The 25,676-nt window shown below is 50.5% G+C and overlaps 1 protein-coding gene across 2 annotated transcripts in view; it reads left to right on the top strand.

The window, feature by feature from the left end:
• The window catches only part of DOCK1 (dedicator of cytokinesis 1), a 453,094-nt gene extending 434,991 nt beyond the window's left edge, over positions 1 to 18,103 (top strand). For both annotated transcript variants that reach the window (XM_081074113.1, XM_081074112.1), the window contains exons 48-52: positions 4,035 to 4,180; positions 8,213 to 8,411; positions 11,132 to 11,285; positions 12,561 to 12,709; positions 16,923 to 18,103. In XM_081074113.1, the coding sequence (XP_080930239.1) occupies positions 4,035 to 4,180; positions 8,213 to 8,411; positions 11,132 to 11,285; positions 12,561 to 12,709; positions 16,923 to 17,018 (744 nt within the window). In that variant the 3' untranslated portion in view covers positions 17,019 to 18,103. The remainder of the gene's footprint in view (positions 1 to 4,034; positions 4,181 to 8,212; positions 8,412 to 11,131; positions 11,286 to 12,560; positions 12,710 to 16,922) is intronic.
• The last annotated feature ends 7,573 nt before the right edge of the window (positions 18,104 to 25,676 follow it).

Here is a 25,676-nt window from a genome sequence, read left to right as displayed (position 1 = left end):
TCCCCTATTCCTTCAAGTCTGGAGAGGAGCAGGGAAACCTGGAGAGTTCCTCCCTCTGTCCGCCCTCATCACTACCCGCCACCTGGTCCAGGGGCTCAGCTCAAGCTTCTCTCATAAGTCCAGACCCATCTCTTAGACTGCCTCCCAGCAAATTTTGGGGTGCCCTTCCTGCCCAATGTGCACACAGAGTACGCCATCTTCCTTCTCTACCTTACCTGGCCAGCATCTGCCTTACCTGGCCGGCACCTGCCTTACCTGGCCGGCACCTGCCTAACCTGGCCGGCACCTGCCTTACCTGGCCGGCACCTGCCTTACCTGGCTGGCATCTACCTAACCTGGCAACACCCACCCATAGGTCACTAGACGAAAGCCCAGGAGTCCCCTTTATCCCTTATGCCAGATTCCGCCGTGGTCTCCCTGGGGGTACTGCATGTCACCTGTCTCCTTTTGCCATCTCAGGAGGCTCCTGCGTCCCGGTGTACTCCTCTCTGCCTCCCTCAGCAGTGGCCAGTGGGAGGGACCCATTCCAGTAGTTTTCTGACTAGGATCCATGGCACCCTGGGGTTCCTCACAGGCTGCTGGGAAGGGTGCTGACTGGCAGGCGAGCTGACAGCCTCTCGCTCAGTGAGAAGTTCCCCTTCTCCTGTTCTACATGCTCGAGTTCAGCAGCATGTTTCACCAGGGAGAAGAGTTGGCGTACGAGGCCTGAGAGCAGGCGTGGGGCCAAGGCTCCATGAGAGACGCAGACCTGACTGTGATGGCCAGTCCTTCAGGTCCCCTCATGTCCCCCCCCATGGCCTCTGAGAGGTGGGGTGGGTCCCTAACATCCCAGCTGGCCTTCCCACCTCTCTCACCTGCGCCAGACCTACCTCCCCCCGACCCCCTCCTGGGGGCCTGCATGTCACCTCCTGTGGGTTTGCCATCCACAGTGGACATTGTGCAGTATCTGGAAAGGAACACGTCCAGGAAACTAGGGAACATACCTGCTCCTCACCCTCCCCATAAAACGCGGGTCGCTGTGGCTAAATGCACCTTCACCACCCGCGCATGACTCTGTGAGCAGGAAGCACGTGGCGTGGGTGAAGGTGGAGTCACGGCGGCTTAGCCTGGAGACGAGAGAGCCCCGGGGCAGGGCAGGCCGCGCTCCTGTGAGAGCTGAGTGCGGCTGTGCCTCCGGCCACAGTAATAACACAGCAGGGACAACGGAAGCTGCCATCAGAGTGTGCCAAGCCCTCTGGGCTTCCCTGCATCAGTTCATTTCATTTTTACGCCCCAGGATGACTATTCCCTATGCTCGGGAGGAATCCGGGGCTCAGAGTGGTTTCTTATTCTCTAGAGCGAGCTCACATATTCGCTAGAGCCAGAATTTTAGCCTCGTTCCAACTGCCCCACACCCTGTGGGCCCTGCTGCTGGGAGAAGGGGACAGTGGTTCATTCACAGGGACCCGGCCTTGGAATTACACCTGTCAGGACTGGGAGAGACTAACTGCTTCAGATGGAAAAAGAAAAGCCCTGATTGCTCATTGTCTGAAGGAGCTGCCCAGTCAGGAAGGAACCGTGAGGCGCAAGGCCCAGCAGAGCCCACGGCCACACCCAGGGGTGCCCTCCAGGAGAGGGGCCCCAGAGTCGCTTCTGGCCCTCCTCGTCCCCCTTCCTTTAACCTTCCCAACCCGTATGTGTACATCCCGCCCAAGATTCAAGGTTGCCTTTCAAGGGACATCGCCAGCCGTTTGTGGTCAGTAGCAGGAAGTTCAAGGGCTGCTTTCTCGGCCTCCCGGGAGCTGGAGCGGGCTCACTGGCCATCTCCACCTCCGGGCGCATGACTGAGTCCTGTGTGCCACTCACTCTGTGCTCACGTCCCCATGGCTGCTGTGAAGATCATTTCATCAGAGAAATGGAAACCATTACGCTGGTTGCTCGGAGCAATAGGGCTCATAGCACCCAAACATTGGACGGGTCACGTTTCTTCTCCACTGTACACTCAGCTGCATTTTCCTGGATTCTGCGTCTCCACGTGCCCAGTAGGTGACAGAATGTGGAGGCAGCATTTCCAAGCCACAGTGTCACCTGAGCAGGAGGTGCTGGCTCCCTTCCCTTCTGCCCCTCACCTGGGTCCAGAATGGATGGGGTTGGAGTCAAGCCCAGGTAGTCGCAGGGGTGAGGCGTGCAGGCTGGCTGAGAAGACTGTTCAGAAAGACAGACACCTGGTGTCTGCTGCCTCCCCACCTGTGAGCTGTCCTCAGAAGCTGCTGCTGTGGACAAAATAGCAAGGGGTAGCATGGATTTGGAAAGAGCCTGCCAGCAGATCTCATTCAAAGCATAAAGAGGATTGAAGACCCACAGAGACGCCAGAGAAAAGAGGGGTGGCTGTGTTGGGCGTGATGGATAAGGTGGCCTGGGCGGGCCCAGAGAAGCAGGCAGGACCCTCCCTTGGGAGTGTCAGGAACACCAGGTCACAAAACAGGCTGCCAGGGCCCAGCCGAGAGGCTGGATAAGAGGACACTTCAGAGAGCAGGCCTTGGATTGCCCTTGAAAGTGTTTCAGAAAGGCTGAGAAGAGGATATGGTAGGCTTTGAGTCTCTAGGTTGTGTTAGGAGCATTTTCACACTTTGGACTAGTCTGTGAGGAACCGTTTCCTTTTCAGTTTTCTCATAAAGGCTAATTAATGACAGTGGACATCTCCAGGGATATATGCAATGGCACCGTGATCAGTGCTGATCTGAGAGTCAGCAGACCCCCTCCACACACTGCTGATCTCCAGTTGTATAGTGCTTTGAACCAGTGGATGGCAAACTATGGCCCACCACTTGTTTTTGTAAATAAAGTTTTATTGCCACGCAGCCATGATCACTTATTTCTTTATTGTCTGTGACTGCTTTCATGCTACAGCAGTGGAATTGAGCAGTGGGACAGAGATTTTATGGCCTGCAAGCCTAAAATACTGATTATCTAGCTCTTTACAGAAAAAGCTTACCAACTCCTGTTTCATACGGTTCTTTCATTGTTTTGAAGCTTTTCTTATTCAAGATCAAATTCTAGTTTGTGTGCAAAAAACACATTTACGAAACAGGCCACTTTCCAGATGTGGAAGTGGTGTTATATAGTGTTTAATCAATCACCTTGGCCCCACGCAGGTCTCCTGTAGGTGACTGGCTGAATGAGACGCCAGCTTTGGTGGTGTGGGGCCGAGGGGTGGGGCGGCCGAAGGCACTCAGAGAGGAAGCGCCCAGTAGGCATTTGGTTTCCTCATCCTCAGGTAAAAGCAAGGAGCTTCTGCCACATCTACAGTCCCAGATGTGCCGACATCTGGCTCGGGGGAACATACACCAGCAGGATGTAGCTAATTACAGGTTGACATGTGGTATAGTTCAGGGACACTTGTCTGGGAAGTATACGATAATATGTCAAAGAGAGGATGGCAGACTCCATCCAGAGACCGTTTTCCTCGAGAATGTATCACCGGCCCTCTGCCTGGCAGGAGGTGACCCTCACCCCCTGTTCCGGTCTCTAGACCATTGTGGTCTGGACAGGCTCAGGCGTCACGCATCCGTCACCGGGGTGATCGGCCCCGGCTGTCAGCATGCAGAGATACACGGGGTTCATCTCAAGATCTTGCCGATTTTTTCATCACATCCTAGGTGTTTCTCCATACGTTACATTTTCTGCTCAATACACTCGACGACTTTGGAACAACAGGTTGATACACTGTGGTCTTGGTAAAGAAAATTATATTTAAAAATTGTTTTAAAGCCAAGGAAGTTCTTTCTGGGATTTTTCACAATATTGGGGGAGGTTTCAAAAAACCCCAAACCGTCATGGTTTTTGTCTTCGACTCTGAACAGGAAGAACATGTCATGTTCATAGAAGTGTGGGCAGTTTGGGTCTAGATTCCAGGCTGCTGAGACCCGTTAGTTCCCTAGGAGTCTGGCATGCCAGGGGGAAGCCTTTTGGGGCAGACATCAGACAAGCCTCTCTCTCTGTCTCCCCCTTCCCCTCCGCCTTCCCCTCCCCCTCCTTCTCCCTCTCCCTCTCAGCCCTCAAGCCTGGACGACAGAAGAGGCAGCCGTCCTCGGTCCATGGTGCGGTCCTTCACGATGCCATCTTCATCACGGCCTCTGTCGGTGGCCTCCGTCTCCTCCTTGTCATCGGACAGCACCCCTTCCAGGCCCGGCTCTGATGGGTGAGTCAGCCTCTGCGTCAGGGAGAGGGCTGGGAGGGGACTCAGGGGGGCCCCTGAATTTCTTTTATCACAACTGAGAGGATATTTCCTTTTTTAATCAAAGCTGCCTGTAAACTGAGACCCTCCAAGACTTTACGAAGGTCGTACCCAGTAAGACTTCCAGGGTCTTGTGAGTTTTTGAGAAAGAAGTTCTCACTCTGGATACCACTTTCCCTAAGGTTTTCCATCAAATCTTAAAACCTCCCGGGACTGTACGGTCCTGTTCAAGGTGTCCTGGGAGAAGCGTGCTGTGTCGCTTGCTGGCCAGGTACCTGGACTTGCCATCTCTGGCTCCCTTCCATGGTGTTGCACCAGGGCAGGGCTGTCACACACAGTCAGGCTCACACGAAGGCTGGCAGAGCCACCTTTCTTGAGAGGCCCACTTTTGCTCTCGAGCACCGGAAAGCACACAGCAACTAAGAAGAGAACGGGGACCCGACAGACTGGGGAACGTGGGTCGAGCTCTCGCATTGGCTCAGTGTTCAAAGAGAACCTCCATGCTGACATTTGTTGTACTTTTGAGTAGCAAACATGTAAAGTTTGCTCTTATGATAAAAAAAAACAAAAATTGTGGCATGCAATTTAATCATCAGAGAAGAACTTCTGATGGTTTTATCGTCGCGTTTGCACAGCTGAGTACTTGTCTGGCCCCATTTCGTTGACAATCCATCACCCTGTCAGTCCCCCAGGCCCTGGCTTCTACAGCATGCAGGCACAAACTTCCAGAGCACCCAAGGGACATTCACCTCTGTGCGCCCCGTTTTTGGTAACAACTAATGTGCCCGATGGAGAATTGAAAACTACACCCACATTTTTTTCTGAACAGTAATTTTTATCAGTGTCTGCTACTTACAAGGCCAAGTCTACACTGAAGTTCTCAATTTAGAGGTATTTAAATCATGTGTGCTTGTCACTTCGAACAAGGTTGCTAAAGAAATTTAATTGAGCTTCTCCCCAGGAAAGCCCCAGGCTAGTTACGAAAAGGTTTTGTATTTCCAAGCAAGAGGGGTGAGGGTGCAAATGGGAGTGCAGGTTGTGGACAGGAGAGTGGTGTACTGCACTTGTGAATACAGGATTGTGGACACTCTTCTCCCTGGGAGGAATTTGTTCAATCCTGACCTAGAAGGCATCTTTGGTGGAGTCTAGATTTTCGTTCATTCTCGGGGTTACCTCCCCAAGCTGTGTGACTAATATGGAGAAAATGAGGCTTTGGTCTTAACTGGCCCAGGTACCTGCCAAATACAGCACCACCTGTCGGCAGTTGCTTCTCACAGGTGAAAAATGTAAAACTCAAGCTGTCTTGTGGTTCTTTGTATACTTGTCTATAGTTCACAGTGCAGGTCTTACCCCGAGTCGAATGACATCCACAAGTCCTTTCTTCCTACATTGTCTCAGGTTCTGCAAAACCTAGAATAAAATCATGAAGATTTTTTATTATTGCTTCTAATATAACAGATCCACTATCTAGCACCAAGTGGGTGTTGACTCATTGGTTGCTGTGTATTCAGGTGGAAAGCTCCAGGTTGATCAAAGTTGACACTGTATATTTCATCCCTCATTTGCGAGTTTTTGTTACGGAAAGTTTTCAGGCGTAGACAAGTGGACAGAATATTGCAGTGAGACCTGTACCCACTCTTATCAACTCCTAGCCAATCTCATTCTGGTCTGTATCCCGCTCCCTCTTCCCCCGTGTTATTTTGAAGCAAGTCTCAAACATCCCATCATTTCATTCATAAATATTTCAGTGTGAATTTTCTAAAAGGTAAGAACTTAAAAGAAAAAAAAGATATTTATCACACATAAAAAGTAACAGTAATTCCATATTATCATAAGCTATTGGAGTTCATTTCCAATTGTGTCATAAATGTCATATTTTTAAAGTGTATTGGTTTGAAATTGATTCAAATAAGAGTCTCACCTTGCGTTGATTGATGTATCTCTTTAATTCTCTTTGAATCAATAGATTTCTCTTTCCACTTATTTTCTTTTTCTTGTAATTTATTCCTTGGGAAAAATCTAGGCTGCCTACCCTGTAGTCTGGAGCTTGCTGATTGCGTCCCTCCCGTGTCGTTTGATGTGTGTCTCTGTCCTCCATATTCTCGGCAGATGGGTAGTTGCTTCTAGAGTCTTGATCAGATTCAGGTGTGATTTGAGGCCAGGACGACTTCATAACTCCCTCCATTCTGAGGGACATCATGTCTGCCTGCCTCTGTTTCAGTCGTGTTAGCAGCTCCTGATAATCAATGCCTGCATTCAATACCATTGCTGTTTAAATGGTACGCGCCTTAACAACAACGAATCCTGCTGCCTGTCAGTGTCACTGGCAGAGACAACGAACAGGAGATGAGAATACTTGCTCTCAGCCTGTAGCCCCAGTGGATTTACTTGCAGGGTCGTCTTGTGAATGATCCACCTAAATGTTGATTTCCATGTAACCTCTCCCATGCTGGGAGCTCGGTGGCTGCAATGGCCTTAATCAGAGCAGCGGTTTTGTTCCAAATGCTTCTTTCACAGATAAGTTTAAAAGAAACCAGTTATGATGAAAATGTGAGTGGCTCTCTAAGTTTCCTTCTCTTGCAGTCAGCCTCTCCTTGAAGAGGCCAAGGTATTGGCCAGGTGGTCCAGCAAGTCAGTCCCAAGGGCATTGTGGGGACCCCCCAGGGCAGGCTCGGGCCGGGTTCCTGTCCCAGCTGTCCCCCTGGTGAGGGTTGGGGTTTGCCCCGCCACCAGGCTTGGGGACTGCTGCTCGCTGGGCAGCTAGAGGGCAAGGAGCGTTTGCGAATGCTCTGGGCTTCCTGTTCTGCTTCTCTTGACCATATGCACAGTTCCAAAGACATTTATCAGAAATCACAATATAGGCTGTTTCTCATCTATGACTGTATGACTGTAACTCCTTTTAAGAGACCATACCTCTTTTGGAATAGATTGCCTTTTTCACATGCTGTACTTTTAAAATGTAAGATCCTCATGATAACAATACTGTACATATGAGTTAATGCCATCAGGTTTCAAAGCCATTTCGCTCCTTTCTCCATGTTGGCTCTGTCTCCTACCTCTGTCCTGATACAGAGGATGACATCCCAGTCTTAGAAGTGGACCCGTTTCTTCCCTCTCCTCGTATGACTTAGTAGGATAGAAACAGAATGCCCCCCTCCCCAGTCTGGGATTAAAATAGTGACTCGCAATTGAATGCAGATGTGTGTGCACACTCGGCTGTGATACGTGCCTTAGAAATTAGTCCACGATACATTTACTCAGTAGGCTGGCCATGTACATGTTTTGGCGCCCACTTGTTGGTGTCATCTTTGACGGGGACAGCCCTCCCACTGTGCTTAGAGAATGTCGCGACTCCCCAGTAGGTGGCAGAGCTAGGACCCAGGTCCTCTGTCTGTAGCTCAGTTCTTAGCTGGAAACCTGAGGGCATCTCGGTACAGTACGTACCTGCGAGCTGGAATCAGCTGACTTCTCACTGGGCCATGCAAAGGGCTTTCATATTAAAGCAACCTACATGTCTGTGATCATAAACTAGCCACGGAAACCTGGTCCAAATCAAGACACCAGAAATTTCTTTCCATCAGTGTCTGACTACTTCTCCCCATCGCATCTGTGAATATTTCAGTAGCAGTCCCTGAAAAGTGAGCACTCCCCTTTGAAATACACCCCAAATCCCATGCCCCCATCACAGACCAGCAGGAGCGCCTACATATCATCGTCATGCCCACCCAGCCGCCCCTTTCCTCCGCCGTCCTGGAAATGTGGGGTTTTTTCAGTTTGTGGTTAGCGAGGAACAAACACAGCCCACGCACTGCTGTTGGCTGGTAAGTATCTCGAGTCTGCCCGGCCTCTCTTTGAAAAGCATTCCTTTCCCTGTAAACTTCGTCAGTTCCCAGTCAGCACTTGGATTTTCTGGGAGTGACATTACACATGTCTCCGGGTGAAAAGCAGTCGTTCTCTTCTGAAGATGTCAGTGCTTTAAACAACTGTTTCCTTTAGGTTTGCCCTGGAGCCCCTCCTGCCAAAGAAAATGCACTCCAGGTCCCAGGACAAGCTGGACAAGGACGACCCGGAGAAGGAGAAGAAGGACAAGAAGAAGGAGAAGAGGAACAGCAAGCATCAGGAGATATTCGATAAGGAGCTGAAAACTGCCGACACCCCCCTGCAGCAGTCGGAGGCTGTGATCCTTTCAGAGACGGTAACTTCCCAGCAACGTCCCCCCGCCCCAGCTCTGTGGTAGCTGCTAGGACCCACCTTTGCTCCACAGGCAGCCAATGGCGCTGTGGATAGAGATCACTGCCTTTGCCATAAAATAGTCACTGGACAATCTGGGGTCTCCCTCATCCCTCCTCTCACAGAACCCGATGCTGATGGACAAGGGAAGGCGCAGGGTGAAGCTTTTCCCGTGAGATGCGTGGCTGGCACCATCCTCCATTCCAAAGGGGCAGGGGCAGGGGTGGGGGCCGTGGGAAGTGGGGGGGTCCTCCACAGGATCCCCGCATGCGCAGTCTCTGCAGCGAGGCGGGACCTGCTGCCAGTACGCGTCCTGGCGTGTCCGGAGATGAGCAGGAATGCTGTGATGTCCGAAAGCTGTCCTCCGTGCCAGCAGACACCCTTCCCTCGCCCTTCCCACTGGGCTCCGCCAGCAGCACCATCCCTGTGGTCCTCAGCCTGCATCCGCTGCACACTACATCTCACAGCCGTGTGCAGAAGGACTTTCGGGGACTTAACGTGGCACGTGCTGCTTGGTTGACATTAAGACGGATCCCAGGGAAACTGGTTCACGCTCTGTCTGCTCTGTCCCACGGCGGGGCCCGGGGCACTGCTTCTCCCTGAAGCACACGGCAGCCTTTGCCATCTGAGGGCAAGAATGCAGCACCGAGAGCCTTTGGGGTAAACTTTACGCAGAAAGTGCCACTTGTAGACTGTGAGCAAGACAAAGAGGAGGCTCTCACAGGCTGTCAGCTTCAGAGGCTGAGTGAGGCGGAGGCCACCGCCCCTAGAAACTGATGGGCATGTGTCTGTGGTGGCCCGGGGCCCGCGACCTGTCCTGGCTGTGACTGAAGGATTGCTTGGTCACAGGGCTCCGGTGCGACCACCTTTGAACAGGACACGCCCCACAGCTCGTTTGTATCTTGCACAGCAGAGGCTGTGTGTCATCCAGACTGTGCCCCTCGCACCAGCGCTCGCATGTTCTCAGCTGTCCAGAGGCAAAAGGCAGACCTGAGAGCCACCGCTGCCCTTCTGAGGCCGCTGCACGCAGCTCTGCCTGCGGCTGGCCATGGTGTCTCACTGCAGTGTGATGCTGGCCAAGAGTGTCAGGGCTCAGGGGAGGGCGGCCGGCAGCTGGCGTGAAGTGCCGTGCAATGAGGAGTGTCTGATGAACCCCACACGTTCTCTGTTCACGATTCTGGAAAGCTGGAGTGCCAGTGACCTTGCTAGGACTGGCCGAGGTCCCCTGCTCTCGAGCCCTTCACGTCTCAAGGCATCGTAACTGGGTGGGGGTGTTAACAGAAAGGTGTTTTGAATATTTACTAACTGCCAGCCACTGTGCAAGTCTCTGTATGTTTGGACTTAAGCTGTTGAAACAGAGGGTCTCAGGAATTGAGCCAAGTGGCAGAGCTCATCACAACTAAGGTGCCAGTGCCTGTAGTGCCCCGGGGGCCTCTGGGGCGGCCACTGCCCTTTGCCTCCCTGCAGCCTCCCTGAGCCCCTGCAGAGGGTTCCTCTGGTCACTATGGGGCTGGCTTAGCTTCCTACTTGATTTGCCTCATCAACAATGTCACGGCATTTAGCTGAGCCTCTCAGAGCCTGGGGTCCCTCCAGGTGCACTTAGCATCTCAGAGTCCTCACAAAGGGCCCTTATGGGGTGGGACTAGGAGGATGGGGAGGACGGGAAGGATGGGATCAGCGCCTGAACAAGCCCTGAAGCTCTGTGGCCCTTAGCACTCCCATTCTCCCACGAGAGCCTCGCGCGTGGCCACGCCTCCCCCAGCTCCCACAGCAGTTAGGGAAGCCCTGACTCCTGCTCTCCGGGGCTGCTCCATCAGCATGGCAGAGGTCCGGCCCCCAGCCTGTGTCCCCTCACCCCCCCCAATTACTGAAGGGCTTAAACCTTCCTTCTCTCCTTTCAGCCTCAGTAGTGTCCACGTGAGCTCTGCCCTTGCACACCACTCAGGGCACACGTCTCAGCCCCCCTGCTCTGCCGCTGGCCCACCCAGCAGAGCCCACCCCACAGGCCAGCAATCGGGCCATAGGGACCCAGCCCCGAGCCCCTTCCCCACCTGGGGGCGTCGATATCTGGATTCCTCCTTTTCCACTGGTGAATAGCATTTGTCATTGCTCCTACCTCAGAGTAGTTTGGAATTGCTTGTGATCCCCACGGCCTAAGGATCTGAGACCAAGTTGTAAGAAATATGTGAATACAATTTCCTGATGGAAGAACCTGGTCAGGGCTGCTGCAACAGGGTACGGCTAACTGGTGCCACAAACAGCAGGACTGCATTGTCTCACAGGAAGTCCAAGATCAAGGTGGCAGCAGGGTTGGTTCCTTCTGCGGTCTGGGAGGGAGACTCTGTGCCAGACCTCTCCCCCAGCTTCTGGGGGTTCGCTGGCCGTCTTTGGGGTCCCCTGGCCTGTGGAAGCGTCACCTGATGTCTGCCTTCACGTTCAGGTGTCGTTGCTTCTGTGCGCATGTGTCTGTGCCCAGATTTCCCTTTTCATAAAGATACCAGTCACATGGGATTAGGGTCACCCTACTGACCTCCTCTTAACTTCATCATCTGCGAAGGCCCTGTTTCCAAAACAAAGGCATGCTCACTGGTCCTGGGGGTTAGAACTGCAACCTACGAACTTTGAGGTGACACAACTTGGCCCGTGACGGATGCTAACTCCGCTCTTTCTGTCCCTCCAATATAGATAAGTCCCCTGCGGCCCCAGAGGCCCAAGAGCCAGGTCATCAACGTCATCGGAAGTGAGAGGCGCTTCTCAGTGTCCCCGACGTCGCCGTCCTCCCAGCAAACACCCCCTCCGGTCACGCCACGGGCCAAGCTGAGTTTCAGTGTGCAGTCCAGTAAGTGACACATTCTCCACATTTGAATTCAGGCCACTGTCCCGCATGTAATTCCCCACTTGCTTGAAGCCTGTAAATTAGACCCACTTCCTCCCATTGCAGCAGATGGAGCGTTTCCAGGAGCCCCCTGGGGACTTCCGCACATCAGGCCAGACCTCAGTCCTGGGCTCCCGAGCTCCCTAAACGAAAAGTGTGGGGCCCACCCAGGCTCTCAAAACCGCCAAGAGGAGGGGCTGAGAGGAGGAGCGTTGCCTTATGGTAGAGGCTTTGTGTTTGGGGCGATAAAAACCTTTTGGAAATAGATAGTGGTGACGGTCGTACATTATAAATATAATAAATGCCACTGGTGTGTACACTTAAAATGGTTGAGTGGCAAATTTGGGGTTATATACATTTTACCACAATAAAAATAACCAAGCGTGAGGGCAGCCATTCAGTCACAGACCTTCTCCTCGCTCCCCTGAATTCCACGGCAAGACTTCCTCGTACATTGACACAACTCTTCCCAGGAAGCCTTTTCCTAATGAAGGATTCTTTCATTATGTGGATCATCAGGAAAACTCTAAAAGGGGCCTGTCAGCAAAAATGTCAATTTTCTTCCCTTTAACATAAAAGGAAAACAAATTATTTCTAAGAGTTTCAACAAGGGCTGAGAAAATATGCTATCTTAATGACTGTTCCCCGTTTGCAAAAGGCCACTTTTTCAGTTTACTTTAAAAATCAATTGTACGTGCCTTGGCCTATTTAAAGCAACAGCCACCGTGACCGCTGCTGCTAATGGCGTCATTGCATGCAGGCCTGGGTCTTCCTGTGAGGGAGCTTTGAAAGGCGGGCGGCGGGTTGTGCACTGCGTGAGTAGACGGAGCTCTCCAGGTGTAGTGAAGCTCCAGGTGATAACTGCGGGAGGCTGGGGACAGTCCTGGCTGGGCTTCGAAACAGCAGGCGGACCTGTCCTTGTGAGGTGCCCAGGGCGGGAGGGACCAGAAGGGACCCAGGGTGACATGGCTATTGTTACAGTGGATTGGTGCCTCCTTCACGCTCTGGTTTTAGCTGCCTTATGGTACTTGATGTTCTTTCTAGCTCATGCCCTGTTCTAGGAGGGGATACCCTGCCCTCTACCTTCTCTGCCCCTCCACGCTCTCTTCTCTGCCCCGCTGACAAGCATTTCTGCCTCCTTTCCATTCCCCGCTTCCAGAGACAACATGAAGCGGCCACATATGTGTTCACACCCAGTGGGGATGTGGGTTTGATTTTAAATCCATCCCGGTTTTCCAGGTTTGGAGCTGAATGGCATGACAGGGATGGATGCGGCTGAGGTCCCACCCCCTCTGCCTCTGAAAGGCAGCATGGCAGATTATGGGAACCTGATGGAGAAGCAGGATGCGTTGGCTTCTGCGACGCCCCCACCCCCTCCTCACCAGAGGGTAAGTCAGGGCTTTCCCTCTACAGAATCCAAAGCTCTCCTTTCTGACGTTAACGTATTTCCTTTGGGCTAGCCTAGCTTTGATTTTGAGAAAAGGGGTCACAGTGAACACAGCTCTGCGCTATCTGTGCTTCTGTCATTGTCACTGCATAGAGATTCACGTCCAGAGGTGGCCTTGGCAAGGGGGAGCGCAGTTCCTGATGCTGGATTGGAGGGCGACCCCATGACCTTGGGGGTCATTCCAGTTGAGGTGCAAGTCTTGTGAAAGTTGATTTTGAAATGTAGCTTTTCTATGAAGAGGTTTGTCTGACTTTTTAAAGCAGCTGGCCGAGGTCACGCTGCATGGAGACACCCCAATCAGACACCCACCTGGCCCCTGGGAAGCCCTTGTCCCAGCAGTTCCTCCAGATGGCAGTACCCTCACGCTGGCCACTTCCCAGTGAGGACAGGCACTCACCACACGGAGAATCTGCACAGGAGAAGCACGAGTTGGCTCCAATCAGGGCAAACCTGTTCCCCGAGGCCACACGCCCCCAGCTGTGCCTCCCTGAACCCCCCCCCATTTAGATTTGGGGTGTTGGCTGCCACAAGCATGAGCAGCCAGCTCGAACTCTCGTCAGCACTGGTTCCCCGAAGCTGGTACCCCTTGGACACTTGTTTCAGTCGTTAATCTTGTCTGATGTGCTCATTGCTCAGTGGCCTCTGCCTGCTGATGCGAATATTAGCTAAGTCTTAAAACGCACGAAACCAGGATGTCTGTTACCCATTGACAGTTCCAGAAACATTGTTTTGAGATCCACAGTGGTCTCTCCTGGATCTCCAGGCTGCTGTCAAACAGGTTCTCAGTTGTTCACTGGCCCAGCTGCGCGCAGCGGTCAGCCTCTGCGTGGAGGGGCTGGCATCCAGGAAATCACCGAGGAGGGCCGGGAGGTCCGACTCCAGGTGCAGCCGTATAAACTTCAATCAGCCCAATGTGAAGACTGAAATATCCTCCTTCACATCTGGGCGTCGGGAAGCCTCAGTGAAGTGATTACAGGGCAACAGAACCGTGGGACGTAGAATGCATGGGCTTGTCACAGGGCTGGGGTTTTTTTCATAACTGCAAAGCGTGCTTTCTCCCATTAAAAACAATATAAATCCTACACACCTTTTCGTCTTCTTTTTAGGGAGATATTTTCACTGAGTGTTCTGTAAGTTTATTATCTCTTTTCTTGTGAGAGGAGTGGAAGAGAGAGGGGATTTAGTTACAGTCCTATATATTTGATGTATTCCTCTTGTGTAAGAAAACCAAACCAGCAGGGGACTTCGTCTTTGATGCTGAAGGGACAGGTGTCCTTGAGGCTACCGCGCCTTTTAGATCGGCCCTCTGTCCCTAAAGATGCTGTGATGGGGAAGTAGCCCTAGAGAAGGGACAAGTTACCTAATGATGGCTTCTCAGGGGGCTGGAAATGTTGTCGCAACTACAGAAACTCAAGACTAACTACAAGTTCAAACAAAAGGAGAACATCGATTGGATGGGGTGTTGTTTTCCTAGCAGCTTAGTTGACCGGCCACATCTTCATTTTCATGTCTTTATTTTATTGGAAAAGCAGGCTGTCCCGCAGGTCTCCCTACTCCTGTGAACTGAGAGTTCTGATGGTGGAAGTAGGAACAAGTCTGTTTTTGTTACAAATCAACTCATGGGCAACATTGTAGCAACTCAGTTTCTTTGATAAATCATTCTGTTATTGATGCCAGTGCTGTTGGGACCAGTACATATAAACTGGCTCCATTTACAAAGGGGTTGTGATTTGATTAGATTAATTTCCCAAGTCTCTTTGCCATTTGTTTCTTATTTGATTTACCTTCAGCATGAGCGTGCGTTCAGGTGACACGGCCGTGGTTAGTATGTCTTGATTAGTTGGAAGTGGTTGCGTGTCTGGGGGGCCCCCTTCTGCGTAGACCCTGAGAGCTGCTGTAGGGTAACGATCGTTCCTCTGCCGTGGGGGTCATTGATTCTCCTGTCATGCCCATTGATCAGCCGTGGGCTTGTATCTCTAGCTGTTGCCACTGTAAGCTGTCATTTCTTTCAAAATGCTTTGACCACCAGTAACGTGGGCTAGCATGTTGCTTATTAGTGACAAACCTGCCACGCTCGTATTTAGCATAAAGGGTGTCTGTAGCATGTGTCTGTATCTGACTGCGTGGCCTGGCCCTCAGTCGCTCACCTTTGACCTCTCTCTGGCTTTCACACGTGTTCTGTGCGCGTATCAGTCTGTCAGACACCAGGTGGTTGGACCAACCTTTGTGGTTCTTACGATGGCAAGACGCCATTCAGCGGTAACCATCAGGAAAAGGAAAATAAAATAAAGGCTTATTACTCACAGAACCTGGACAGCACACAGCACAGCCACACGGGAAGGTCGCGCGTCGAGAGTGCACAATGCAGGAGCCTGGGTTCTGCCTTTCCGAGGGTCCAGGCTGGGACCGAGGGTTGCAGTGGGCTCACTCCTCATTGGTGACTTTGAAACATAAGAGTGAGAAGAGGAAAAAACAAGTGGCCCAAATGGTCAGTTACTGAAATCCACCAAGATCTCTAAAACAAAGGGGCCTCCGTGGGAGGAGATGGCCTGGCTCTTCATCTAGTGGGTGTGTTTATTCACTAAGCCATCTTTGAAGTGCATGCCTGGGCAATCAAAGCTTCAGTCTGCTGCCTGCATGATGAAAAAGGGGGGGAAAAGCACTGTCAGGGCTTGCACCACATGTAAACAAATAACCATTTTATCCAACCTCCAAAGAGGTGTTTCTTTTAACCCTTCTTACCGATTTAAAGTCTACTTGTTTACTTCCCTTTTTATAATCTCTAAATATCATTATATCAGTTCTGTTTTTCCACATTTATTCTCTTCTCTCTGTTAAGCACTGGGTCATTTTCGTATTCACTTGTCTGCAAATGGGGAGGAAGTGTGCGTGATGAGTGAGAGACTGCTGCGTCCATGTTCTGACCTTGAAACTTTTCTCACATTGAGCTAATGTGACCCTCCCCTGAGAGGCTTTTAAAAATGATGATGCTCTGATTTCATTCCGGTTTGTTCTCTGTATGGCATCCGTCCACTTACCCTGCTCTGTCCGTTTGTTCATCTGTTCATTTATTCAGTGGTTCATTTACTCATTGTTCTCTTCTTCCTTCATTCACCGGTTCATTCATTCATTCATTCATTCATTCATTCTTTCATGCATCATTCATCCGTTCCCTCTCTGGCTCACTCATTTACCTACGTGGTTAGGTAAACAGCAGTTACATCTCCTGTATGTCAGGTGTCTGTGCTGGGTGCCAGGGTGCCGAAAGAAGAGGGCAACAGCCGCCCTCAGTCCTTCACACCTGGCAGGTCCATTAAACGGGGCTTTGCTCTACACCTTTCCGGTTGTAAATTCATTCCTGGGAATCTAAGGCAGACTCTGGCCCACGGGCCAAATGCAGCCTGCCACCTGTTCTTACAAATAAATTTTTATTGAGACACAGCTGCACCAGTCTTTACATGTGGGCTTTCCCTCGTGAAGAGTTTAAACAACCCCCTCACCTTGTTTATCCGCCTCTGTTTGCAGTTTCAGAAGCAACTGGATAAAAAACTGCCTGTAAACTGGTCACTTGCCAGGTGGCTGCAGCTGCCCCCACATGGCCTCGCTCATGTGGCCTTTCCAGTTCCGAGAGTAAGGGGGTCCTCTCCCCCCGCCGGGAGCCTCTCCAAGGACTGGTGTGTCCCTGAACAGTTTAGGGGCGTTTTCAGGGACACAAGGAGGAACCCACGGGTCCTCACTGAGGAAGGCTCACTGGGGTCCTGCCAGGCTGTCTGGGTGGCCCTGGGTCCTGCTTTGTCCATATTCACTTTCTCTTGACCGTTTACACTGCCTAGTTCTGAAAACAGTCAATCTCCGGGGGCCGCTAAAACATTGGCCCCTGGATTTGAAAGTGCCACACAAGTGGTTCCACTTCTCAGCGGCTGTGCAGACTTCTGAAATGCTTTGTGAAAAGCGGTTCATCAGAGACGCAGCAGCCCAGTCATGAGCAGACCCCAGGTCCCATGGAGAGGGCAGTCCCCACCCAGGGCTACACGTTAACACGTGAACTCCCCCTGCCCCCCGCCGTCTTGACAGGACAGACTCCACCCGGAGGCCATTTCTTTCCTGTCAGATCTTCAATAATGTGTCGTCTCCCTCATATTCATGTCTTCTAGCACCTGCCACCTCCACTGCCCAGCAAAACCCCGCCTCCTCCCCCTCCAAAGACGACGCGCAAGCAGACATCTGTGGACTCCGGGATCGTGCAGTGAGCGCGGCAGGACGTGCTGGAAGGAGCAAGCTGCTGTCCTTCCTCTCCCTCCGTGTGTCTTTCTGTGTCTGGCGTTTACCTCATTGGGGCTGTGATGTCTGACATTTAGTGCAATTGCTTTTACTTAAAAGGAGCTGGTTTTCAGCCTTGGAGTGCGTGGCCCTTAGTATCAGGGAGCAAGGTGGACATGGGCCTGGTACGTACCATTGTATTCATCAAAGTGTGTCCTCCTTGAGAGAGCCTGAGTCTTGCCCAGAGCCCTTTCTTTTTGTGCCAAATGACACGTTCGCACAGAGTTCAGCTGAGCCGCGTTGAGCATCGTAGAAGAGGTTAGGCCGTCCAACCCCCTGGAGGACCGCATGGCCACCGAGCTTCCGAACGCTCCCCTTCTCAGAGCCCGTCCCCAGCTTACGCGCAGAATGTTTTACCAGACCCTCCCCACTGTGGCTGATGGTGTGACTTTTTGTTGGTTGAATGTCTCTTCAACCTGCATCGGGCAATTAAGGTCAACGCTTTCAGGGAGGTTCCTGATTTCCTCTGGTATAATTTAAAGTAGGACATTTCTCAGCTACTGAACAGTTACTAATTTATGGAGTGGAAACACGATTAAAAATACTGGATCAAATGGAAAAATAACTATGAGTAAAGAAAGATCACTTTTCTTTCCTTTTTATAAAAGAATACATAGACCACAAGAGATGGTTTTAATTGGGTAAATTCTTGTTGTTCTCTTTCTGTACAGAAGTGTGTATATATGATTGTCTTTAGAACTCATTTTCGTTTTTGTGGTCCTTCCATTTATTGTAATAGGTGTCTGCAAATGACTACCAATATATGTTCTTAATTTTTAACTGCTGGAAATGTAAAAAAAAAACAAAACAAACAAAAATGCAAATTAAGTCTTGATCTTTTTCTTTCAAAGCTCTAAAATACTGAAAATGTTGGTGGGCGATGATTTTTAAAAACTAACTTTGTATAACCTAATATTTTTATTCTATCATCTATATTTTTTTATTCAGTATAATCATGATACTCTTCTAATAGGCTCAAAGTTAATCATTGACAATAAAAAATAAAATGTTATTTAAAAAGACTCCCAGTGTCTGAGATACTATGTTTCCATCCTTTGGTGTAAAATACAAATGCAGCTTTCTTTCTGCTTTCTCAAGGAGCTTTGTTATCCCCATTTAGATATGTGCACATCCTCCTCCAACACCATTCTTAGCGTCTCGCTTTAAATTGTCTCTGATTTGGGCCCCAGAGGGACACCACCCGTGTCCCGCTGTGTGTCCTTCTGCGTGTCCACAGAGCAGGCAGAGCCTCCCTTCCTGAAGCCCTCCCCTCAAACCCCCCGGGGCTCCTGCCTGCACTTCTTTCTGCCTCCTGGTAGCCTTTTCAGGAGCTAATTTGAGAGAGCACTTTGTGTCCTGGGATCTGTCATATCACTGGAGACACATCAGACTGCAGAGCGTTCTCTGGACCTTCAGTAGCAAGAAACCACGCAGGGGTCCTGTGTTTCAGGGAAAGCACGTTTGCTCTCCTGTGTTTCTTCCAAGCGTGTCCCTGTTGAAACCGCAAGGATGGGCCTCTCTGCCTCCTCTACCCGGGCCTCGCGGAGGCTGCCGCAGAACGCGAGGCCCGCAGGACCCTTCTCTCCTTCAGTAACTGTGTCCCCCGTTTATTCATCCTCGTAAGTATCCATTCCATCCCCAGGACATTTTAGACTCGTATGAATATAGAATTGTTTTTCTCTGTGAATCCTTGCTCTTTGACCAAGATAAACATTCGTTCCCTGTCAATCGAGTACGTGAGAAATTGGTTATTGTCCACAATCCTAAAGCAATTGCATCAGCGTGCCAACCTGGGAGAGCATGTGGGAGGCCACCCCCTGGCAGGGGATAATTTTTAGATTGTCAGCATTTCAGATTGTCAGCATTTTGCATGAGCTGTCACCAAAAATCGTAAAATAGTTCCTGGCCCTGTGGAAAAATGGTAGTGTCTATCCTGGTATGGCATCTGGGTTCTAGTTCTTCCCTACAGCCCATCCTCCTCCAGGAAGTCCCCCCGGATAATCTCCACAGCCCACTCTCTGGTGGAGTTCCTCCTCCCCCCAACAACTTCCAGGAACCCCATACTGGTGTCTAGAGTTGGAATGTATGCAGAAAACACAATGGTTAAGCAGGGAAAACTTGACACACTTCACACATTACAGAAATTTCCTAGTATAAGTTATAAGTATGCAAATATATCCACAAATGAGTGAACTTCAAACTACACAGACACAAAATTTCTTCACCTTTTAAATCAAGGTTTTACTGCAAAACGAAGCAGGAGAAACTGACCTTTGTGTTATCAAGTGTCTTCTGGAGACATTCCTTCTGGAATGATGATCCGGGGACACAGCTTTCCTCTCTGGATGAAGATATATTCCATTTAATCAGAAACAGTGTTTCTCAACCTTTGTTCACTATTGTCTCCCAAGGAGTCTTTTTAGGCATTTTTTTCTAATCATTCCTCATCATGAAATTTTAATAGTATAGATATACCGTGTATATATACCGTGTATATAGTATACCGTGTATACTATACGGTATAGTATAGATATACCGTGTAGATATTTCGTGTAAAACAGGAATGATGAGGGGCTTATGCTGTGTTTTTGCTTTTGTTGCCAGGAAGCTCAAAGCCAAATTTATTTCTCACACAAATTTTGGTTTTATTCTTTTGCCTTCCAAAATGCTTTCTGATCTATTACAAATTCATCTTTATTTTAACTACCCAATTTAATGTGTGCTTTCCTCAAATCTTTATAAAAGAAGATAGTATATAACCTAGATTTAATAAGTAGGAAAATCTTTTTCTTATTTAAAAACCACCCTTGGTGCTTGAAGATTGCTTCCTAGTATTTGAAGAAATTATTTTTTAATCGATGTTAAGATTGTTCTTTTATGTAAAGATTTGATCTTTTTCATTATCTTTGGCTCTGGATTCTAGTATCAGGCTTTATCTTTCATATTCATTGAAGTCTTTCTTAGTGGAATGGATTTTAACTTTTGCTTTTTAGTTTTATCTCTAATTACTTTTTAGTAATTTACTTACTTTTAAAGTCTGTTTGGGGTCATTTACTTTTTTTTTTTTCCAATTTGTCCTCTCTGAATTATTTAAATATGTGTTTAGTTGTTGATGGCTCAGAGAAACCTAACTGGAAACCTTCTGGGCAAATAGCTGTTGGCTCCTAAATAAGTTAAAATCGGTGTTCCCAGTTTGTCTCACCATCACAAAGAAGCAGCTGCTTCAGCCAGGTGCTCCGATGGTCGAAATGCAGAGGCCCAGGCATAAAAGGGAAGGCGGGGACTGACGGAACTGTAACCCACAGCAAAGCTCAGTCCTGCCGTCGTGCTGCCCCTAGGAAGGAATCGCCTTCCGCTTTCCAGCTTCTGAGCATTGTCTCCTCATGTCCTGGTCTGCTTTCGTTTTGCTCATCTATTGCCTCCTGTTTAGCTGTTGCTACTGATTAATGTTTATGTTCAATATTACAAAGTGTTGAATTTCATCTGTTCTTTATCCTTTCTCTTAACTAGGTGTGCCGTTTTATAAGACATTGGGAAGGTGTTGACAGCTACCTGCAGGTGCTTTGCCAGGCACCTGGGAAAAGAGACACAGATCCAGTCCTGTCCCTTGGAGCTCAGCGTCTAGTGAGGGATAGACAAGCCAACAGCCGAGTAGGGTTCGGTTTGTTGCAGGCCACGTGTGGTGAGCACCAGCGTGGACGAGAGGGGCCTTTAGCACAGACTTCTGGGGATGCCTGGAGAATGAGTAGAATTGGGCAGATAGGGGAGGGTAGTCAGCGAATGGAGAGTGTTCCCGTAGCAGACACAGCACACACAACCTCCCAGAGGTGAGGGAGCCCCTTTGAAGGGACTTCTGAAGGAAGACCTGTGGGATGGGCCAGTGTAGAGGAGCAGGCTGGACAGGACTGGGGAACTGGGCAGCATCCACAGGGGGGCTGCCTGTGCTGCTAGGCCATTGGGAACACTCTGGGCTCTGTCCTGTGTCCCTGGCCAGTGCTAAGGGCAGGAGGACCCACCAGCCGCCATGTAAAGTTTGCCTTTGAATGGAGTCCCTGGGATCTTGATGAAGCTTAAGGGAGCATGGTGGAGAATGAGGCAGCACGATGGAGAATGATGGAGCATGGCTGAGAATGATGGAGTGTGGTGAAGCATGGAGTATGGCGGAGCGTGAAGGAGCATGAAGGAGCAGGGCTGACAAAGGCCAGTGTGGAGGCTGTGAGGTCAGGGCTGCAGTGTATCCAAGTGAACCCGACAGCCACTCCAGACCACATCCTGGATTGCAATTGCCAGGGCATGTCAGGGACTGTAAGTGCTCAAGGCACGTGGATTCTCTTGCTGGGGGCCCTGCCTGAGAAGGCACCATCAGTCAGACTTCCCCTCACCCATGATGTCCTGATGACCTTTGGCTGCCCTTACAGGAAAGGACCGTTGGCCACGGGCAAATCTTCCCTCGTCGGCTTGGTAAGCCTTGGAGTGGAGTACAGCCCTAAAGAGGCAAGAGGGGAAGAACCTGGTGCGCCCCACAATATCTCAGCAAGTAGACTTGCTCCTCATCACAGCTATTCGGGTGGCATTTGATTCCTTCTTAGACCTTCACGTGGATTTCTTTGAGGTAGGGTGGGGGATGAATTGCTGGCAAGGACTCAAGGTCCTCTCCTTTATTAGCAGGATCTGGGTTTTCCAAGATGGAGGCAGAATTCTAAGCTCAGCTCCTCTTTCTCTTCCTTTCCCTTCCCATCCTTCATGGACAGCTTAGTCCTTTATCGGGACAAAGCCAGGTAGGTGCCCACATTGGGGACAAGCCAACGGAGGCACCGTGGGTATCAGAGCCAAATGCAATCGGAGGGAGAGAGGACCAGTTTCCCGCAGGTGAGAGCAGGTGGGCGTACTTACTCTGCAAAAGACTGGAGGGAAATGGAAGGTAGGGCTGCAGGGTTTTCTAAAATTGAGCGTCTTCTCCCACAGAGCCACCGACCACACCCAGAAGTAGCCCTGGGCTTTGGGTTTGTGACTTCATCATCAGAGTCCATGATATTCTTGTTGGGGATGGGCAGGGAGAGAGAGGTGCCCCCAGGAAGGGCCAGGAGGGCAGCCCTCGCCCCTCCGTCCCCATGAAACCTCTTGAGTCAGAGCAGATGGATTTCTCCCATTGCTGCCACCCTGGCCACTCACCACCAGTCAACACTGGTGGCGTCTTCATCCTCCCACAGTCACAACAGATCGTGTCCGTGGCTCATGGTACACAAGCTGGGCAAATGCCTACGTGGGGGCCACCCGTGAAAACAACCAGGAACACAGCCACTCAGAAAGATGCTTGATCACAGAGTGCTGACTCCACCGCCACTCATGAAAAATGCAGCCACTTGAAAGGTAAAAATAATCAGTTTGGAAACGAGAATGTTTCTGAATTAGCATAAATTATACTATTTAAAAATCCTTGTTAACAGGTAATTTAGCACTATGAACACTTGCGTTGGAGAGGAGGGCACTTAATATCGAACAAGGAGCTCCTTGCAAAAGGCAGGGTTATTTTTAAGCTCCTCACATTTTTGGCTTCTCTGCAGGGAGCACAGACAACACCCAAGGGCTTTCGCTGCCTTGTGAAAGCTTTTTCACGGGAAAAGTAACCTTGGAAGGCAAAGCAATGATCATAGAAAAGCATCATCAGAGCCAGCCCTCGGTTCTTCAGAAACCCTAGTGAAGTGAGGGTTCATGGATGGAAAGAACACCATATTATTGTGGCCTTGGAAGAAAGAGCCTGCTGCTTTCTCCGGTCTGCAGGGGAGCAGACCTTGCGCCTGCAGGGGAGGCCCAGTGGGCAGCAGGGACCTGCAGCTGCAGCTTTCCTTCCTTTGACCATCCGGTGGGGAAGGCCACTCCCAGGGAGGAATGCAGGAAAATGAAATGCAAAGCAAAGGTCAGAACTGCCACTGCGCCATCCCCAGCCACTTGGGTTCTCCTGGCTGAGAAAAGAGGTTTGCACAGAATGAAAGAGGGTGTCCAATGGTTTGGGAAAGCTCGCAGCTTCCTATTCTAAATGAGGTAATTTGCTTGTCCGTGCATTTCTGCTTGTCATTCTCCCCCTTTGGAAGGTCTCCTTCTGCTGATCTCAAGTCTTTGTTCTCAGGGTCCTGTCAGGCTCCCCAAAGGCCACAGAGGCAGTCTGGCCATCGCAGACTCTTCCCAGTTGGGGATGGGGGACCCCGGAAGGTCTGCATATTCATCACTGCGGTTCCTGCTATGTGACTGACACATATCGGGGCAGAGAGGAAGGGATGATGCCTCTGAGAAAGGACTTGGGCATCTGCTCTTCTTTTCGCTTCCCTCCTGCCAGTCACTGCCCCTTCTTGCCATGGGCATCCCTTCCTCCCTCTTGGGGCAGCACCCACGGGACCCTCTGCAGGGCATGGAGGGTGGCGGCTTCCCGCTCCCACTGTGTGCTTTGCCCCTTGCGCCATATCCTCAAACCCATCTGCTCCTTCCCAGGGGCAGGGCACACTGGACGCAGGGACGGTCCAGCTATGTGCTCTGGCACTTTGTGCAGAGTGAAGAATAGGGGTTCAGCAGCCCCCGAGAATAAGGACAGGCTTCCAGGAGGCAGGAAAAACCACACACCAGGGACCAGAGCAGCTGGCAACTGAGGGAGACCAGGAGGTCGGCAGAGGACAGGAAGGTCAGGGGTCCCAGACACTGCAGCCTGCTGTGCTGAATTCCAGAAGGAGGATGGGGAGAAACGGTCAGGAGGCGGCAAGGCCTGTGCACACCTGCTGGCCCCGAGATGTCTGTGCTGTGAGAGGAAGCGGTTTCCACCAACAAAGGATCAGCGTCCACAGGGCACAACCAGAAATGCAGCCCAGGTTCAAGCTCAGGAAGGTGTGGGGGCAAACAGGGGCTCATGGAGCAGCTTCCGTGCAGGTACGTGTGTGATGAGGGCACTGGGCCCGCCAATGCCCTCAGAGCAGCCATAGTGGGGTGCTGTTAACTTGGAAAGCTCTTGTCATCACAAACCAGGCCATCGAGAGAGAAATGGGTTGACAGAAATTTGAGAAGAGAGAGGAAGCTAGGCAAGAAGGGAGAGAGGGAGAGGGAGAGGAAGAAGGGAGAAGGGGAGAGAGAGAAAGGAGGACAGAAGAGGAGAGGAAAAATAGAAAATAGGTCTTGCCCCGCTGCACACCTGTAGCTCTACCTTATTTGCACACACTGGGAGCCTGTCATTAATTTCAGACTCAGAGTGAGCAGCCAAAGAAAGAAAAAAACAGCAAATGCCAGTCAGTGCCCACCAAATGCCCAGGCTTGTCTCCCTCTGACAAATTCTCACCCTTTCCCATCACCTGTTCCCTCTCTGATAGATTTCACTGGCCGGATGGGAAGTGTCATCTTGAGACTGGGGAAATGGAAAGTAGAAGAATCTTAACCAGACTTTAATCACTGCTGTCAGCTTCCTAGAGACACTTGGTAGTGGGCCAATATGATTATAATGTTGAATTATTATTGTGCGTAAGCTATAATAATCATTTATTTTTGTTATTAATCTCTTTAGGTTCCAAAATGCTTCCACATTTATTATCTCATCGGATCTTCAAAATTGCTTTCTAAGGACATAAGAGGAGTAACTGTTTCCCTTCCCGTTTCGTAGAAGAGGCACTGAGTCCTGAAAAGTTTGAGTGACATGCGGCTGTGGTCAAAGCCAGCCAGGCATCTGGTGAAACCGCCAGCGTGTGAGGTCTCCTTCAGTCCCCTCAGCAGCCCTCAGAGAGGACAGAGCTCGGCTGGCTCATCTACTGGGCCCACGTCTGTTCTTCTAGGTGCGAGGGATAAAGTGAACAGGGAGACCGAAGTGTTTCTTCCTCTCGGGCTGACGTCTGCTAAGGACTTGGTCTCTCCAACTTGACAGCCTCATTTGAAATCCAGCTGCACCTCCACCAGGTGTGTAAGTTATTGAGCTTGAACAAGTTGGTACCTCCTCACCCCCATCATCCTTCATCACGATATTAGTAATCTGGGTAAGAATATAAATCTAGGTCTGGAGATTGGGGTCCGTACCCAGCAGATTATTTCCCAGCCAATCAGCACAGACATCGTCCTGGCATCATCCTATGGATCCACAAGTGGGCATGACCCACGCAGACCAAAGGGAGAGACTTATTTTTCATGCCTGGGGAAGGGGCCGTCGCTCCTGGTGGATATGAGAACAAAGGCTTTTGTGGCTGGGCCCCGTTCCCTGGCTCTCTTGTGATCGTGACAACCAGCCTTAGCAGGACACTGGCACTGGGGACAGTGTATCCGTCACCTGCATCAGTGACCCTGAAACGGAAGTGGCTCAACACAACACATGCTCACAGCAGTCGTTCTCATGATGCTCCGTGACCCACCAGGAGCAGAAGGAGACCGCTCCTCTTGGCCCAGGCAGAGGCTCCATTTCGACATGGGCTTCCACAGTCGTCACGAGAAGACAAGAAAATGTGACGAGAAGAAAAGAACACGATGCAAGCACACACCCTGGTTCCCTGAAGTGACCCATGCCATTCTCATCACATTTAATGGACCACAGCAAGTCACAAGAGTGGTGACGTAATCCTCCCGGGTGC

Source organism: Rhinolophus hipposideros (genome assembly GCF_964194185.1).
Source record: "Rhinolophus hipposideros genome assembly, chromosome: 15".
NCBI classification, from domain to species: Eukaryota; Metazoa; Chordata; class Mammalia; order Chiroptera; family Rhinolophidae; genus Rhinolophus; species Rhinolophus hipposideros.
The sequence above is the reverse complement of the archived record's forward strand: the minus strand, read 5'-3'. Positions and strand labels throughout refer to the sequence as shown.